This window comes from Lodderomyces elongisporus, chromosome 6, assembly GCF_030384665.1.
Source record: "Lodderomyces elongisporus chromosome 6, complete sequence".
Taxonomy (NCBI): Eukaryota; Fungi; Ascomycota; class Pichiomycetes; order Serinales; family Debaryomycetaceae; genus Lodderomyces; species Lodderomyces elongisporus.
The window spans coordinates 422830-441494 of NC_083678.1; the positions used below are offsets into that span (position 1 = coordinate 422830).

General features: G+C 37.1%; 6 protein-coding genes across 6 annotated transcripts; 3 read left to right on the forward strand and 3 right to left on the reverse strand. All coding sequences in view use genetic code 12, as the record gives it.

Moving 5' to 3' along the window:
* Positions 1-644: 644 nt before the first annotated feature.
* Positions 645-4415, forward strand: TOF1 (Topoisomerase 1-associated factor 1; the record flags this gene model as incomplete). Its single annotated transcript, XM_001524732.2, has 1 exon — positions 645-4415. The coding sequence occupies one exon, from the start codon at positions 645-647 to the stop codon at positions 4413-4415; it is 3771 nt and encodes a 1256-aa protein (XP_001524782.2).
* A 47-nt stretch (positions 4416-4462) lies between these two features.
* On the reverse strand, positions 4463-6115 carry PVL30_004637 (uncharacterized protein; the record flags this gene model as incomplete). Its single annotated transcript, XM_001524733.2, has 1 exon — positions 4463-6115. One exon carries the CDS (start codon positions 6113-6115, stop codon positions 4463-4465), a length of 1653 nt encoding a protein of 550 aa, XP_001524783.2.
* An 824-nt stretch (positions 6116-6939) lies between these two features.
* On the forward strand, positions 6940-7467 carry FYV7 (rRNA-processing protein fyv7; the record flags this gene model as incomplete). The annotated part of the gene is made up of 1 exon (XM_001524734.2): positions 6940-7467. The coding sequence occupies one exon, from the start codon at positions 6940-6942 to the stop codon at positions 7465-7467; it is 528 nt and encodes a 175-aa protein (XP_001524784.2).
* A 250-nt stretch (positions 7468-7717) lies between these two features.
* On the reverse strand, positions 7718-9550 carry PVL30_004639 (uncharacterized protein; the record flags this gene model as incomplete). The annotated part of the gene is made up of 1 exon (XM_001524735.2): positions 7718-9550. One exon carries the CDS (start codon positions 9548-9550, stop codon positions 7718-7720), a length of 1833 nt encoding a protein of 610 aa, XP_001524785.2.
* Positions 9551-10246: 696 nt separating this feature from the next.
* On the reverse strand, positions 10247-14518 carry PVL30_004640 (uncharacterized protein; the record flags this gene model as incomplete). The annotated part of the gene is made up of 1 exon (XM_001524736.2): positions 10247-14518. One exon carries the CDS (start codon positions 14516-14518, stop codon positions 10247-10249), a length of 4272 nt encoding a protein of 1423 aa, XP_001524786.2.
* A 3568-nt stretch (positions 14519-18086) lies between these two features.
* On the forward strand, positions 18087-18407 carry SMD3 (small nuclear ribonucleoprotein Sm D3; the record flags this gene model as incomplete). Its single annotated transcript, XM_001524737.2, has 1 exon — positions 18087-18407. The coding sequence occupies one exon, from the start codon at positions 18087-18089 to the stop codon at positions 18405-18407; it is 321 nt and encodes a 106-aa protein (XP_001524787.1).
* Between the last annotated feature and the right edge of the window lie 258 nt (positions 18408-18665).

The following is an 18665-nucleotide window of genomic DNA, read 5'->3' on the forward strand; positions in this document are numbered from 1 at the left end:
CTGCTTTGACCCCCCCCCCCCACCCCCACCCCCATCCCCACCCCACTGCTCTCAACCTCCACCATTATCAGCACCATCGACACTAACGGCACCAACATTAATGCTTTATCCAACTTTTTCTCGCCTATTTGGAATCTTATTTTTGTGTGACTGTTTTTAATTTTGGTTTGGGTTTTTTTTTTGGGGGGGGAGGGGAAGGACGACAGAGAATGTCTGCTCTTTGTATCTAACCAAAAATTTTTTTTTTTTTCTTTTTTTCTTTTCTTTTCTTGATTTTTCCCCTCCCCGCTCCCCACCGCCTCCGTGTTCTTACTCACTCGAGATATTTTTACGTCACATGTTCACGACATATAATCACGACACTATCTGCTCTATGTCGCATATTGTGACGCGACCCAAAACCACATTAAATACACACAGACACATACTTCAGTACAAGCTATACTCCATTTTTTTTCTAACCTTAGAAGACGTGTTGCTTTCCTTTCATCGCTCGCTCTCTCTTTCTTTCTTTTTTTTTTTTTTTAAAAAAAAATTAATCCTATTTTTTTTGCAACGCGTTTCTTGAAGATATAAGCCGCAACTGGTTAATTTTACAACCAAAATATATTACATCCACTAACCATTCCTCCATAACCAAGGATATGAGTGACTCAGAGTCTGCAACAGACATTGAAAACTACCGTGATGCTGAGGAGTTGGACGATTTTATTGACTACAGCGATGAAGAACAACAACGAGGAGGAAAAGAAAATGTATATCATCGAGCGAGGGAACACAAATTGTTACAGTCTAATCAAGAATATGCAGATTTTGATCAAGAAGAACAACTAGGACTCGGAGAAGGAGAAGGAGAAGCAGAAGAGGAAGAACAGGAAGAAGAAGAGATGGAGGAAGATAAGATAAGGGCTTTGACAACAACACTAAAGCCGAATGAGACACAGGCTCAGAAATTATTGAAAGCACACATCGCAGTCTTGGTTTCAGCATTGGGTGGTATCGACCACACCTCGGAAATTGTTCCACCACCCTATAAATTGGGTCACGATGCGTTGGCGTGCTTAAAAGATATTAAGCGATGGATAAGAGCCGTGGATGAAAGACAACATAATTATGAAGTTGCTTTGGCCTGTGCTGAAAGTGGATTGGTTCAAAACGACTTGATAATCATCCTTTGTCAATGGGACAGCCAAATGCAAAACAAAAAACAAAAAACTGATACAATGGTACGCAATAAAACAGCAATGGAAAAAATCATGCTTTCGTGTTTGGAAATATTGGTCCTTCTAACATGGCCCATGGAGTTTGGAACCAACCTATCTGAAAACCAAAAATTACTCTTTGCGCAAGTCCGCAAGATTCAAGTCTTGCACAAGAAACACATCTTGACATACAACGATGGACAAGTGCTTAAAGCAGTAATTAGACTTGCATTACCTGTTATTGCCAAAACCCGCATAGACAGAGAACCACGCGATAACCAAATTTTACGATTAGTCCTCTATTTTACAAGAAATTTGTTAGCCATTGAACCAGAAAACGATTCAATCTCAACAAAGACCAACAATAAAAGAGCTACACCATCTTCCAATCTACCAAATGGAGTCTCTCCAGATGATATATCCATAAACAACTTGTTGCGCGTTTTCAAAAAAAATAAAGTCCTAATGTTGCTCCTCACCATAACAGGATCAATAAATTCAGAATTTGAAAAAGACTTGTTCAACGAGATATGTCTTGAAAGTGTCTACTTGTTAATCAAGGGACTCGAAGCAAAAGATGTGTTGGTAAACAAACCAACATCCACAACAAAAATGAACACCAAAACAGCAGCAGCAGCAGCAACAACAGCAACAACAGCAACAACAACAACAACAAACACCACCTCCTCTGTAGATATAAGCGCTACTACACCGTTACAACCACTATCAAGTACTGTTGGCCTTCAGTTGCAAGATTTGCTCAATACTGAAGCCAAAAAGCGACAAAGTCAAAAACAACACATTGCTACGCGACACGGTAAGTTTGGCACTTTGCTCTCCATTAGATCGGCAGATGCAAATTCATATGTTGTTTCGGGAGAAGAGGCATTAATCAATTCCAATGGAACAATGGATAAATTGGACAAGTCGAAAACATGGAAAATGAAAAACCATTTCACTTACGACTCCGACGAATTTGTCAAGACCAACTCGCCAATATATCTCAACGCACAAGGACGACAAATCTTGAGCTATTTTATCGAGGAATTTTTATCCGGTGGTTGCTTCAACAACTTGATTGAGAGTATGACTTCTAAACTTACTAGCCAACTGGAGTACTCCTTAATTGACGAGCTCACACAAGCTAGTTATTTCTATACCATTGCATGGTTTTTAAATTATCAAAGAGAACAAATTACTTTATCGGGACTGCAGACATTTGATTTTGGAGTTGTACGTGCTGCATTGAGCGAAGTAAACTTTATTTTGATTGTGGCGTATTTTAGAGACTCACATCAAAAAAGGTTGTGGAACTCGTTGCATGTGGCTATGATATGTTTTAAAGAATTGTTGCACATTTCAAACTCCATTTTTGGTAAGAAAAGAGCAAGAACAACAAATGATGATACAATTGGTGACGACGAACAGTATGAGATTGATCGCGAGCTTGCCGAGGGTATTATTCGGAAACTATTTTCATTCAATGAGTTTCTCAATACCTTGGTGCAAGTCCCTCAAATTGCATACAAGCACTCGCCAAGGTTTCTTGCCGAATCCATTCGCGTTATAACAATTATTTTAAAATCATTTGAATCTTTTGCCAAAGAAGATTTGCAGTTATATGTCCAGACAAAGAGAAGGAGAAACAAAAAGAAACAGCAGCGAATTAATGAGTTGGATAGAGATACTGAGTCGAAGCTTAGTACTGCAATCTACGAGTCGGATGAAGAGTTGGCACAAGAAAATTTAAGAGAAGTAACTCGTGAAAGAAAATTGAATTTTCAAGCAACTGAAGTACGATTTTTCCATCAAAATGTTGTTACAACATATATTGAATACATGTCTCGATTTGAAGACTTGACTCATGAAGACATCAAGATGTGTCTTACATATTTCCACAAATTGTTTGTTGTACGAAAAGATTATAATGGATTATTCAGATTAGACTTTATGCAATTGATATACAAATTGCGCAACCACTTACCCAAAGGGTCGCCGATTAGACTCAAAGTAGACGAGTTTATTTATTATTTTATGAAGAAGTTCAAACTGGCAATAACGAGGTTTCCCAACCCTTTGGAAATTTTATTTCCCCGATTTGAAGAAACGAGGTTTAAACATTACTTGTCAACAGGTGAATTGTATCAATTAGATACAGCTGTTGACCCAAGAGCAATCAGAAATTTAAATAAGGAGGTGATTGACAATGACTATAATGATGCCGTGGATAACGACAATAACAATGACAACTACAATGAGGACGATGAAGATGGAATAGCATTTGAGATTGAGGCTAACCCCGAGGCAGCAGATAATCATGCCTATGATTTGGACAGATTGGACGAATTAGAAAGTCAATTAACTAATTACCAATCGCGGAATAAGAATAGATCATCTTTGGAGAAAGGAATTGCCAAGAAAAGGAACTCCAGGAAGAAATCAACAAAAACATCTAAAGTCAATAGTGATGGTGGCGACAGCGACGACGACGATGATGATGCTGATGCTGCTGCTGCTGCCAAGGCACATCGGAAAAGACGCGTTCCGAGAGACTTACTTTTTGAAGAACCCAAACCTTTGCGTTCAGCCGAGTTTATTAACGATTCCGATGATGAATCAGATGATGAGAAGAATGCCGAGTTTTTTGCTCGAGAGGAGAGATTGAGACAATTATTGAATCAAACAGGTAATATTACTGATGCGCAAAAACTCGAAGAGTTCAAGAAAGTTTGGCAGCAATACTCAAAAACAGGTGGATCAATCATGCAGGATGCGGTTGCCAACGCTGTGAAAGAAGTGTCCTTGTTTATCTCTGATGGTGATGATGATGATGACGATGGCAACGGTAATGAAAATCAGAAGGGGAAGCGCAAAAGGACGCGGGATGAAGCTGACGATTTTGATGGTGTATCTACTATTTTGGATTCTGTACAGAGTCAAGTACTGGATAATGGCAGCTCACAAGGTAACTTTGCTAGTGATGCGGAAGTATACCATGCATCTTCAAACACGTCCGACACTGAACTAGAGACCAATAAACGAGCTAAAATAGACGATGCAGAAGAAAAAGAAGATGAAGGAAAAGGAGAAAAAGAGGAAGACGATAATGCTGATGAGGATGAAGATGAAGATGAAGATGTTGATGGCGAGGAGTCATTTCCAGTAGTGCATCATAAAAAGAAGCGTGCCATTATCAGCGACGATGAAGAGTAGAACTGGTTCTATACATATATTAATCTAAGTACAAGTCTAATTTATTTTTAATCAATGACGCAATGACCGTTACCATCTCCATTCTTTAAAGCATCTCGAATAGTCATGGCCGAGGAGATAAACATGACTGCGAACCCAAACACTATACATCCTACACTGGGCAAAGCCTTGTGTAAAATGAATCTCTTGCGTTCCAGTGATGTCGATGTCTTCCAATCGATTTGCATCCATGATAATCTATAATAACACATTGGTGGAATTATATATGCCATTAAGCTTGCCGAGGTGGCACCAATCAATTCCAAAATCATTCCCAAATTACAAGTAAATAAACTAACACTCATTGAACTAAACACAAGTATTGTAGTAATGAAGAAATGCTGTCTTGTAGAGAGTTCCAATTCTGACGCACTAGTGACTCCTTCTTGTCTTCTTGCCTTTCTAGTTAACAAAATATCTTTAATCACATCTCTAACAACAAAGATCTCCAATGGGAAAGTGGTCAACATGTTTAATCCAAAACAGAATCTGGCAACATTGATCCAATTATCGGTACTTTTGAAATTGTTCAAGATATTCCCCATTGTCAAATTACCAAAGTTTAAGAACCCGTTGAGGCCCATAATCATACAAAACACCATACTGATCATGCATGACATGTGAGTCAATTTGGTAAATTTTGCCAAACTGGCATTCTTCATTGAATTATAGATAAACATGGTATTGTGGTGACATACCAAGGCAAAACTAATCACTGAAATGCCCTGAAATATATTGTAGTTGAAAAACCATTCATGTGTAGAAATGGCACCTCTTAGAGTTGGCGAAATAAATGGAGCACGTGCAACCGTAAGCACAACAATCACAAGCATCCCAAATAAGGCAAATGCCGAGGCCTTGGCCAATTTTGAAATATCGCGATTTAAACTCAATGGGTACGAGATACATGCGGTGAACAATACTATTATTGTATTTCGTTGAAACAACCACAGCATAGATCCACTGGTAATCAGCTCTGGGATGAATGCTTTGAGGACATGAGGGATAGTATCGCCGATAATCACGCAAAATGCCATGCATCCACCATATGCAAATGAACTGATTGCAACAAGCAAAACAATCTTTCCCCACATCCCAAAGCAGTAGTTGACCGTATCCTGATACGATTTGGAATGTTGTGCCAAAATCAGGTTTTTCACAATGAGACATAGCGTCCAATCAATCAATACTGTTAACAAGATCATCACAAGGATTCCACCGAGAAACCCACTGTTTTTAAAAGCCAAAGGCTGGCCAATAATTCCTGCGCCCAAAATTGAGTTGGTCATGTTCATAAATGCCATTTTCATATTTGATGTCCCATCATTAATGGAATCAAATGGGTTGGTTATGCTATCATGAATGAGGCCACCATCTTCGTCATTATCACTGTTGCTATTGCCGTTAATGTTTACTTCGTAGTCCAAATTGTTTAATGTTTCGAGCTCAAACTCGTCTCCTGCATCCTGGCCATGATATTTTCCTGTAGCACCATTTTTGTAATGTGGGTGGACAGTTTCATGTGATCGCCTATGTAATTGTTCAGGAAAAACAGTAGAGTCTGTGCCTAGTGACCCGCTGGGATCGAGATCCAAATTCAGTTCCTCGTTCTGTGCAAGTGAAGTGTAGGAGTTCTTGGTAATCGTAGTTGACGGCGCCATATTTGATAAATATTAAGCGAATGGTTGTATGAATGTGTGTAGGGGAGGGAGCGGGGAGAAGGGAGGTGAAAGGAGGTGAAAGAAGGTTGGTGTTGCTTTTCGAATACGTTGTTGGTCTCGTTGCTAATGCTGACAATTTGATATTAGTTCTATGTGATCTATAAGCCTGGTCTGTGTGTTCATGAGTCTGTTGATCTTGTAGAAAACCTTTATCAATACTGGTGCGTTCTCTATGAGATCTCAATCACTGAGTGTTGACAAAGATTTTGTGTCGGGTCTAACATTTAAATTTTAAATTTTAAATCTTCTAATTTTTTTTAATTATAATTTTAATTATAATTTTTTTATTTTTTTGTTAGAAACGCGTAGATACAATTTTTACACCCCTCCTCCTCCTCCCCTCCTCCGGTTTATCACGAGCAAAAGTTGGAATATACAAAACCCAATATATATATATATATAATTATATATATCACGTGCCACACATACAACAAGAAACAAGTCGTTGTTGGTTCTTCTACCCCCTAAAATCTTGTGTGATTTTATCTTGACACAAAACTGGAAAGAAAACGAAAAAGAGAAAAAGGGAAAAGAGAAAGGAGAAAAAAAAAATCATAAATCTATTGTACACATGCATCTCCAAATTCTGTCACCATTTCCAACCTTCATCTCATCCCTTTTCGCATTATCTTTGTAATCTTATCTGCCACATATACAACTAAAATTCACTCCATCTCCTACATCTTCTATATTTTCCTTGATACTTGAACCTTCTCACCCTTCCCCACTCACTTACCCACTGTATTTCTGTTCATCACGTCATTATGCCAAGACCTGACCATAGTAAGAAAAGATTCACCAATCGAAAAGAAACAAAGACAGCTGATATCAAAAGAGCACTTACTCATCGAGCTCGGTTGAGAAAAAACTATTTCAAATTATTGAAAAGTGAAGGACTCGAAGAACATGAAAAGTTGAATTTAGAAGCAGACAAACGTTCAAATGATGAGGATGAAAGTGGCGACTCTCATGATGACTCAGCGAGCGATGAGGAAGTTGGTGACAAAGAACACACTGAGAAACTGATATCGAAAAATAAAAAACATAGCATTTCGTCAAAACAAAAACCATTGAATTTTGCTGAAAGAGCAGCAATTGCCAAGCAGCGGAAAGAAGAACAGAGGAAAGCAAAACTTGCACAAGTCCAGGAGAAGCTCCAGCATATAGAAAAACAACAGAAAATTAGAGAGTTGAAGAAACAACAGTTGAAACAAAAGACAAAATACGGTCAACCAGTAATGGGACCAAGGATCAATAATCTACTAGATAAGATTAAACGTGATCATGTATAAGAAATAGATAAAATTCAAATGAAATGAAATGAAGATTGAAAAAAATTAGGGTAAAGTTTAGAATAAATGCAGTTGTAGCAACAACCCCACCCCCTACCCCCTCTCTTGTCTACTATACTATTTATCACAATACACTGCATTTTCCTTTTAATACTGCGTCTGATTCTAAATACATATATGTTCATATACATATATGTTCATATACATGTACATGTACATGTACATGTATATGTACATATCAATGTCTAAGCTAGAGGTAACGTAATTTCAATTGTCGAAGTTGCAAAGCAAAATCATAAAAGTACAACTCGGTCAATCGATGACAATACTGAAACCAATTGCCCATTCTCTTGAGCGCCCAGTGTAAACCTCTACAGTGACTGTTTATAGTGTCTATGCCTTCGTTATAAACACTCTTGGCACAATAATTGGCCATAATAAGGAAAGTTCTCTCGGGTCCCAAATCAGTGTGAAGACACTCATCTAAACTTCGGGTGAGATCATTGGTCTTGAGGATCAACAAAATCATTCTTGGAACACTGCTCAAAATATCCATGAGATCTTCAAGCACCCCACTTTGAGAGTCATTGAGCTGCGACTGGATGTCGTTTATCTCATCAATGGATCTTTTCTTCTTCAATTTTTTGTCAGATAAGATGGCTTCAGGAGATCTTCCAGTAATTGCACTAATAAAAATCTTGAATTTTTGTTCTCCATCAATACCAGCTAGTTTTTTGGTGTACTTTTTCATTTCGGGAATATTGTTGTCCAATACAGCTAGCCAAAAATGACTATAGTCACGTTTCATTTGCAATGGAATATCTCTGTAAAGCCCATGGTCGTACAAGATAATCTCAAAATTGTCTCTACTGTTCTTTGTTGGTTGCACACTTCGAATGGCTAAATTCCCGCCATGAGGATCACAATGCAATCCTACATCGGGAGTAAAGATCATGTCATTAAAGATATGCGACAAGCAAGCGCTAACTTTTGATGGATCGATATCGTGCTCTTTCAAGTATGTTAGATTGTCCAATCTAGATCCACTAACACACTCCATAATCAAAATTCTATTCTTTGCTTCAATGATCTTTGGAATTCGCAACACAGGGTAATCTTTAAAATGCTTTGCTGTTCGTTGAGCGTTTTCTGCCTCCTTTGTAAAGTCCAACTCAACAAATATTGAGTTTTGTAGTTCATCTCCTAGCCAAGTTAGAGGGTATTCCGGAAAAGCCTTGTACATCAAGTCAAATACCAACTTGGTCATCTCAACATCAACAGGGACAAATTCCTTTAAACTAGGATGCTGCACTTTTACAGCAACTTTTTGCCCATTGGATTTTAATCTCGCGATATGCACCTGTGCCAAACTGGCCACGCCAATCGGCGTTGGATCAAACTCACTAAAAATATCCAGCAATGAAACACCCAAATCGCTTTCAAACATCGATTCAATCTCTTCAACCGAGGAGCGGGGACACTGATCTTGGAGAGGTATCATTGTGTCAGTCCACTCACGAGGTAGAAGATATGTCAAGGCCGTTATGTGTTGTCCCAATTTGATATATATACCACCATTCTTTTCCAACGCTTTCAAAGTAATTTCGGCTGCTTTCTTGTGGGTCCTTGAAAGCTCTTGCAGTCGCTCTTGTGGAGTATCAAATTTCCTATCCAAAACTTCCTTGTACAAGGCAAAACAACGAACCATGGCAACAGTAACTACGTTGACTCTTTTGATTGTCAAAATAGCGTGTCGAAATTTTTCATTGGTATAGTATAACGCTGTTGCACCTAAGCCAATGGCGATACCAAACCGAAAAAAGTTGTAATAGCGTCTTTTGTTAGATTTGACCTTGCCTCTTGCTACTGTTGGTGGAACATTTTTGGAAGCAGTTACAGTGGTTGTTTTGATTGAAGTTGAAGTTGCATTAGTATTTGTAGAGGTAGAGTATGCGTATTTGTTAAGCTTTGTAGGTCTTGATATTGTCCCGAACCTGTGGAGCGCATGGCGAGAAAGAAGACTTGAACCCAATGGTAATGGCCTGGCAACACTCTGTCGAAGAGGATTCAATATGTTTATCATCATCATTAGTATCGTCACAACAACAACAACAATAATAATAGTAATAATAGTAAAGATGGTAAAAATGACTCCTTGGTGATGTTGAAGATGGTGCTAGTATAGATCCGTTGTAAATGAGCGTGGAATTTATAGTGTTGCAAATTTATCAGAAGATAATTCACCAACTTAATGATGCAAAATAATTAGCCTTGCTTTTCCTACATACATGTGTAAATATATTTTTCTTCCATTTTTTTTATTTTTTATTTTTTATTTTATTTTTTTTATTTTATGAGTCGTTGCTCGTTTCACCCCACATTCCCAAACAACAGAGAATATACAAAATCCAAGGCAGATCGTAGCCAATGTGAATTGCTGCGATGGAACTAGACAAAAGTAGAATAAAATGCTCCATCACCTTAGGATAGAGCCAATCCCATTAAATAATAATACGCTAACCTATAAAAAGAACAAAATAAGAAAAGAACAAAATAAGAAAAGAAACAAAATAAAATAAATTTAAACAAAATAAGAAAATGAACAAGAACAAGAACCGGAACAGGAACAGGAACAAGAACAAGAACATAATAACACAGACACCGAAACTTTGGTATTGATTATTGCACAACAATCTTGGGTAAATATTTCTCACATTTAGCCTCACTCTAATCGGCACTTTTTTTCTTCGTGAGCAATGAAATTTAAGCCGCATCACTCTTATTGGAAAAACCCTTCTATATTGCCACTTGAGTTTCCAAAGTTAGTTCCATCGTCCATGTTTGTAGCATTCAGATTTCCGTTATTCAAGCTCGCATTCGCAACAGCGCCATTTCCAGTACTAAAATCCATACCGCCTAATCCGCCGAAGTGTTCAAACAAATTTTCGTTGTTTAAAAAATCAAAATCAAAGTCATTGAATTGATTGAGCATGTCCAAACCTGAGTCCATACTCGGTATATTTGTCATTGGAGCACCAACAACCGAGCCAGGCCCAGATACAAAATTGTTGAATGAATTTCTATCAATAGTAGAAGCATGAGCTGTAGGGGCTGCAACAAATTGCTGCTGTTGTTGCTGTTGTTGTGGGTGAGGTTGTTGTTGTTGCAAATTTGCTTGTTGCTTCTGCTGAACTGGAGTGATATGTTGTGTTACTTGCTGTGGGAATGCAGCAGGTGTTGTATAAGACATGCTCAATGGGCTCGGACTATAAGTCTTGTGCTCATTAAAGTTTGAATTGTTTGTTATAGAAACGGAACTCAGCAGTGTGGAGCCGGCTGTGCCACGAATACTCGATTCAATATGGTTGGGATACAAATTAGGTCTCATCATTGCCGAATGATCAAAGGGACATTTCCTCTTTTTGCTATTACCTCCTCCCACACCTCCAGCACTGCCTGCAGCGATTCCATTGGTGGTAGCATGTGCACTACTATTAAGACCAGAAGGACTGTAAGGATCAACTTTCATTTGCAGGGACAAAGATGGACCGGCAAAACTAGACATCTTTGTCGGATCCGATGGTACTTCGTCATCATTTGTTGGTGTAGTGATCTGCGATATTGGGCATTTTGAAACCTCCTTCTTCACCTCACCATTAATGCCCGCACCGCTACCAACACCACTTCCTACGCCACCTCTTTGGGAAGAAAAGGGAATTTGCATGCTTGCACCAAGAGGCGAGTTTTCTGCACCATGACCAACAACTGGACATCTACTTGCAGACTCAACCAGAGAAGAACCAAGTTGCCTAGTTGAGGGTAATTTTGTTTTTATTACCCCACCAGACTCGTCCCCATTTCCGCTTGAATGTCCACTTCCATGGCCAATTACTGGACACACTGCTTGCATCCCATTGGCATTGCTATTATTGCCAGAAAACTCAGGTAATCCAGCATGCAATCTTGCATAGTTTTCATTCTTAATCAACATCAAATATAATTTCCACAATTTGGAAAGTTTTGTAACCCTTTCTTGATGCAATAATGCCTTGCTAAGAAAACCTATTGCACAATCCACTTCATCTGATAATTTGCTAATGAATGCCGTGGAGGTAATGAGACCAAGATCATTAGTTTTAACACTCTCACAAGTTTGCGATATTAAATTAGTAGTTTCCTGGTGCGATGAGGATCCATTATGCTGAAATCTCAACATTAGTCCAACTACAAAATGGATCAGCCTCGTCAATGCTTCGGTCATGACTGAATACACATACTGTGAACGATAATATTGAGGATAATGATGGTGATGATGATGATGATTATCATCATCATTATCCGTGTTGCTCATCTTATTTAATCTTTGAAGCAATTGCATCAATCGAGTCAAAATATCTGGCGAGATATTTTGCATAATTGCAGTATCTGAGTTCTCTTCTCCCTGGAGCATTAGTATATATGTCATGAAATATCGCAAGTATTCAAGAATAATCTCAAGCTCAAATTTGCGCAGTTCATTACTTAGTCTATCAACGCCAAGGTCCTGTTTCCATGTTTGACATTGCTCTATTAAGCTTTCCAATTGGTACACTGTTAACCTGCTCGAACCCAAATTCATGATTCCGCGACACAATGTACACGAGACACTTGCTATCAAATAGTGAACATGGAGTGTAACTATTAGCTCGCCTTCATTTGTTTTACTACTCAAATATTTTAGATGATATTGTAACAGGTCAACTTGTTCAATTTTCTGAAAAATTCGTTTGAGTAAATTATCCAAATATTCAGAATGTTTGATTAAAGGAACAAAATTTAACGTTACCAAATTGCTCAATCTTACAATATTGACCCACAACCGACAAAAATGAATCTTGAGATCCTTCTTACGTTTCTTATACTGTGACTTTAGTTCCACCAATTCAGGATCTTTCCATAACTCTAACGAACCATCTAGTAATACATGTAGAAAATCAGTAAAGAGCGAGGTGAATGAACTTTTTGTATCCGAGATGCTTGAACCGGGCATTTTGTAATCATCAATTTCTCGGCTAAGCAAACTCAAGATCAAAGCACAATATGACAAACTCTTTTTGTTTTCTGTGTCATAAGAAGAGACAAAATCCTGCACCATATATAGTAAATGATTTTGCTTAACACCTAGTCCAAGTAAAGGAATTTCGTTGGGGAACACATCCTCAAATTGTAAGCATAACTCCTTATCGGTACCATATTTTACCGAAAGCCGTAGATCATTTAATGTTTCTTCAATGATCAACACAAGCATGCAGAGATATACTCCCATGGACTTGAGTTGGTAGTTTATGTCCTCCTCAACGCCTTGCGGCAAGTTAAAAACAACTTCATCATTAAAAGACTTTTTGAATACTGATTGCACATCAAATCTATAAAACGATAATATGGCCTTGCTTTCAAAATTACTCTTGTAGTAGTAATCAAGTAAGAAATGGATTTGTTGGATATCCAATTTGGTGTCTCCTCTAGGTAATGTGAGCAAAGATTCCCACAAAGTAAGTAGTTTACCATGCAAATTAATTGGCTTTTTAATTCTGTAAAACTTGTTACTATTGTCGAGCGTTTCGTTCTTGTGAATTGGTTGAGGAGAAGGGTCCGATTTTGGTGTTGTTTTGTATGGGCTTGGTGTTAATGTTGGTTGTTCTTCGGACATGAAATTGAAATCGCATTCAACTACAGGACACTTGTGAATGTCATCACTTGCAGCCGAGCCTGGAGTTCCAACTCCTCTAGGCGAAACGCCGTCACTCAAGTTTGAGGTCAGCGGCTGGAGGGAATACGTAAAGTCGACTTCATTGATTTTGTAATTAGATTTTTTAGTGTTACCAGCAAGCCTTTGCTTTTTCTGAAATACTGAATCCTCCTTCATGACTGGTGTTAGCAAGGATGGTGATGTTAGCAGATGCAGATGTGACTGTGGAGGATGCGGTGAATGTAATGGATGTACTGGATTTGGTTGTTGCAAAGGTGTCAGCTGTCCCAGCTGTAGCTCCAGTTGCAGTTGCAGTTGCAGTTGCAGTTCCAGTTCCAGTTGCTGTATTTGAAGTTGTTGCCCTTGTTGTCCACTTTTGAGCATATTCATCTTATACACATGGTACATCTTTTGCAAGTTGGTTATTCGATACCAAAGTGTTGTCAATTGTGGATCCAATTTTATCAAATTAATCCATGAATACATGTCAACGTATACTGATTTGGGAGTCAGTGTTGAGTTGGTAATAACATTAATGCCATAGTCGTTGGTGATTTCAATCTTGTTGGCCAAATAAGTACTTGCCAAAAGACTGATCTTGTTCAATATAGTGACTGATACTTGTCCAATCTGATGCAAGGATTGTTGCTTTGTTATGGCTTCTCTTGGTGATAATTGTTGTACCACGGATAACTGTCGTTTCAAATCATCTATTTCCTTTCGCTGAGATGAGATGATTTTCTCAGTGTTAGCCTTGAGTTGTCTGTACTCTTCTGTCTGTTGTATCTTGACTGGTGCTATTGGTGCTATTGGTGCCATTGGTGCCATTGGTGTTGTTTGCGACGTTTGTGAAGTTTGACCTATTGATGCTCTTGGTGCAGCTGTTTCAGAATTGGCTCCATTACTTGAATTAGAGTTATTTCCTACTACTTTAGCTTCACCTTCTTTATTTGAGCTATTTGCAGCCTCGGCCCATGGTGGTAATGCGTATGAGCACAAGTGGCCCACTGCATATTTGATACAATTACTGCATGCTGGTCGTTCTTTTGAACAATATATCTTTCTCTTGGAGCATTGTATGCAGCTTTTTGGAGTTCTATTACGTTGTCTTTTTGCTTTTGGTTTGGCCGGTTGCTTCATTACTGGACAGACCTTTGCGGAAGTCCCCTGGGAAGACGAGGCGGGTGTGGTGGATGTGGTGGATGTGTTATTAGTATGAGGTGAAGCTGTTTCGATAGTATTTCCCGTAGTTGTTCCCATGGGTATTTGGTCAGAGTTATTGCCGGTTATATTTGATGTTCCTTCAATCTTCACGTCGGACATCAGTGGAGATACGACTTGAGGTTCTTGTTTCGCTTTGATTTACCAATGTTTCAAAAGGTTCTGTTTGCTATTTTTATCGTTATAGTTATTATTGAGTTGCCGAAAGATCTCCAATGGGCTGATGCAATGGTAGATAGCTAGGTATGTACAGAAATAAATCAACTTAATGATTCAGCAATTTCTTTTTTCAAAGGAAAAAAAAATGGTAAAATAAGCGTTATAATTGTTAATGAGGACTCACAGATTCTGTTTTATAATTGGGGCTTCCTCTGTGTATACTAATGATTAATAATCTTTTAAATACCTTCAAAGTATAGTTTTTTAAAAAGAATTGTTTGTGCAGTTTTAGTAATGGTTAATCGGTGGGCTGATTAGCGTTCTAGCTAGATGTGCTACTATCCTGTTTGCCTTTTGCCTTTTGCCTTTTGCCTCCTTTTCGTTCCTCCTCTTCCTCTAACTTTTGTATTCTTTTATTGTGTTGTTGCTTTAGTAGGCGTTATGAACTTTCAAAAGTACACTTTTGATGGTTTTAATAGTTTGATCTGGTGTGCGCTTCTCTCTCTCTTTCTCTCTTTCTCTCTTCTTCTCTCTCTTTCTCTCTTTCTCTCTTTCTCTCTTCTCTTCTCTCTTCTCTCTATTGTCTCTTCTTTTGTTTCTTATTTTTCCTCCCCACAAGCAAACCTTGTTTTGTCTTTTTCTATTCTTCTCTTTGTCTATTTGGCAATTCCGTTTTTTAAATAGTGGATATGCTCTAGATTTGTTTCTTGTCTTTCTTTTTCTTTTTCTTGTTTATTTTTGTTTTTCGATTTTAAGTTTTGCGTTTTTTTTTGTTCTTTAGTTCCAACACGTTCTGGTTCTCAGAATATGATATAATCTTTATTGTTCAGTTGAAGGATTGTAAGAAGGTGGGAAGGGTGAATAGTTTAGTGACCAAGGAGTAGAAATGTAAAAGGTTTAAAAGAAACTTTGTTGATGTGACGGTACACTTGCAAATGCAAAAAATTAAAAAAAAAAAAAAGATTAAAAAACAACTCCAAAAAAAAAAAGAAAAAAAAAAAGAAAGCTTTACAACTTTGATGTAATTTGAAAACCGAGATTGGGAAATATGGGATAAAGAAAAGAAGTGTATTAGATATGAATACTTTCCATTACCATTAGTAATACGGCGAAGGCAAGGAAAGTGCCAAATTTTCAAAAATTAATAAAAAATCAACTATAAGAATTAAAAACACGGAGAAGAAAAAGGGAAAAACGTGCAAATTGAAAAATAAATAAAAAATAAATAAAAAATAATCAAAAAATATACACAAATCTATTTGAAATGTTTCATAGACATACAGTCTGTTTTACCTTTTTGAGTCGGTATTGTTAATAGTCAAACAAGATCCTTAATTAGTAATAACATCAGTGACGAGTAGAATTGTTTATTGTCACAATGCAAGTCAGAGGCTTCACACAAAAACTTTGTACTGTTTTCTCTCTTTCTCTCTGTCTCTTTATATACATATATATATATGCTTTGCGCTACATTATCTATTCGATCTACATACTATGTGAATTATTATACACAAACATACACCTACAAATTTCAGTATTCAAAAGATAAAAACTAACTCCTACCTTTACCGTCCGCCCCCCTTAGCCCCCCCCCCCCCCCCCCCCCATTAATTCCATTTCGTAAAGAGATATATCAATACTGCTACATCATATACATTGACCAAAGCTTTTGTCTTTTTTTTCTGGCCTAAACACCAAAATGACGTAGTAGTAACGGAAAATTACAGAAACAGTACAAGAGGGGTTTACGGGTATTGACGTTTTCTTCTACAAATCCGTCTCTCTCTCTCTCTATTTGATACAAAAACACCATATTTAATACTGTCGATCTGGTGATACAACAAATGCGGCAATTTCCTTTCGATTGAATATACAAACCAAACCTCTTGCTTGTAGCTGCAACTTTGTTCTCAATTCCTTAAATACAAGTACGTTATCGGAGTGTCACTAAACCAGCATTAGCCGATGCATATGTAAATGTAAATGTAAATGTTTGTGAATATTTTCTTCTTTGCAAATTGAAAGAACTAACAAATTCTACAAACCCATTTTCCTCATCTTGAGGTTTGTCAATCTTTTTATTTTTTTAAAAATTTTTTAGTAAAAAACTGAAAAAATTAAATTTTGCGGCAACACCGATATCTCCGTGATGGTGTTTATTTCACAATGCAATTTTGTTTTTTTTTGAGCTACAGTTGACAATTGGCAACTAAAGCAATAGATAGATATATAGATAGATAGATGGATATATAGATAGATATATAAACAGATAGATGGATAGACATATGCGTTATAAGGACAGCTTTAGAAAGATTGGGGAAAAAAACGGAAAATTTTCATAAATTACAAAGTGATTGTAAAGGGGTTCCGAAATCGTTCCGATAAGTCATTGCGTAATGTAGTCGCCAGTTTTACCGAATTAAATGAACAAAAGGACGAAAGGAAGAAAACAAAAAAAAATACAAATTCAAAGTAATGTGATACTCGCAGGTCGGTATATTGGCACATTGGCATGTTGACGATAGCATTCAACCTTTCATTGTCTTGCAAAAAAGGACATTCACATAAACACCTATATATGTATATATATATATATATTTGAATGTCTAAGAACATACATAGACGCTTGCAATTACCTGAACGGGAGGGTTAGTTTCAACTTTAAAATAATTAACAACACAACGAGCCTATGAAGCAAATAGGTGAAATGAATGTGAATTTTTTTTGTCTTTATCTGTCTATGATCTAGATTCAATTTTCACTTTAGCTATAATATTCGTAAACAATTTATATACATAACCGTGTATATTGATGAATATGCCCATGTATATAACCATGTACATGATAGTTCAACTTTGGCAACGAAACATTGGAAATATCATGCATATATCTTGACGTAATGGAACCAAGAATTACATTGGACACTGAAGCTCATACTTGCAAAGGTTATGTATTTTTTATTACATCATCTGGCAAAAATAAATCTTTCAATCTACTTCTACATGTACAGTTCTTGTCACGTGATAAAAAATGTTGATAAGTATTAACTGTTTGGTTTTCTTAATTTTTTTTTTCTTTATTATTATCATTATTCTGCAACAATTTTTAAAATCAGTTACATAGAGCATGATATTTTAGAAATCTTATGGTTATCAATTACTGAATATAGCTAGTTAAACAATTCGTAATAGTGGTGTGATGATGTTGAAGTGTTGTTTGTTTGGAAGATAATACTGCTACTCGAGAGTACAGGTATGCAAAACATACTGACTGGTAGTGCGACATAGTACAAGTATTTGCAAATACACCAGGAAAAACAAAAGTAAGAACTAACAGACAGAAAAAAAAAAAAAGGAAAAGAGAGGAAAAGAAAGAGAGTATGGAAAAACATCACCAAATACACTCCAAAATTTTAAACATGGCAAAGAGAGCATTTGCAACCAACTCTTTGACTACTTTTCACTTCATCTTTATACCAACATTCAAACTAATCAAATAGTACTCACAGCAAATGTCGGCCGGTATTCCAGTACGGCTTCTCAATGAAGCACAAGGCCATATTGTCTCAATCGAAGTAAACAATGGCGATGTATACCGAGGTAAATTGCTCGAAAACGAAGATAACATGAACTCATCCTTATACGATGTCACAATTACAAATGGGAAAAACGGCTCTGTTAAGCACATGGAACAAGTATTTATTAGAGGCAGCATGATACGATTTATAAGCGTGCCTGATATATTAAGAAATGCACCAATGTTTCATATGAAACCTGGTGACAAACCAAAACCACCAATAAGAGGACCCCCACCAAAGAGGAAGAAATATTAAGATTACACGAAATGTTTTGCAACAGTGTGCTTAACCAAATTTACTCCTGAGTTTTTCTTGTTTTTTTTTGTTAACTAATTGGATCAAGTTAAAAGATAAAGAGTAAATCTCGAGAAAAGTGAACTTGAGTGCTGATTCTAGTATCTCGAATCAAGAAGAATGCGAGAAAACCGTATCAAATTATCAGAAGGAATTTGACGTCATAATACTTGCTAAAGCATGTAATAATAGAAATAAATGCTAAATCCATTCAATCTT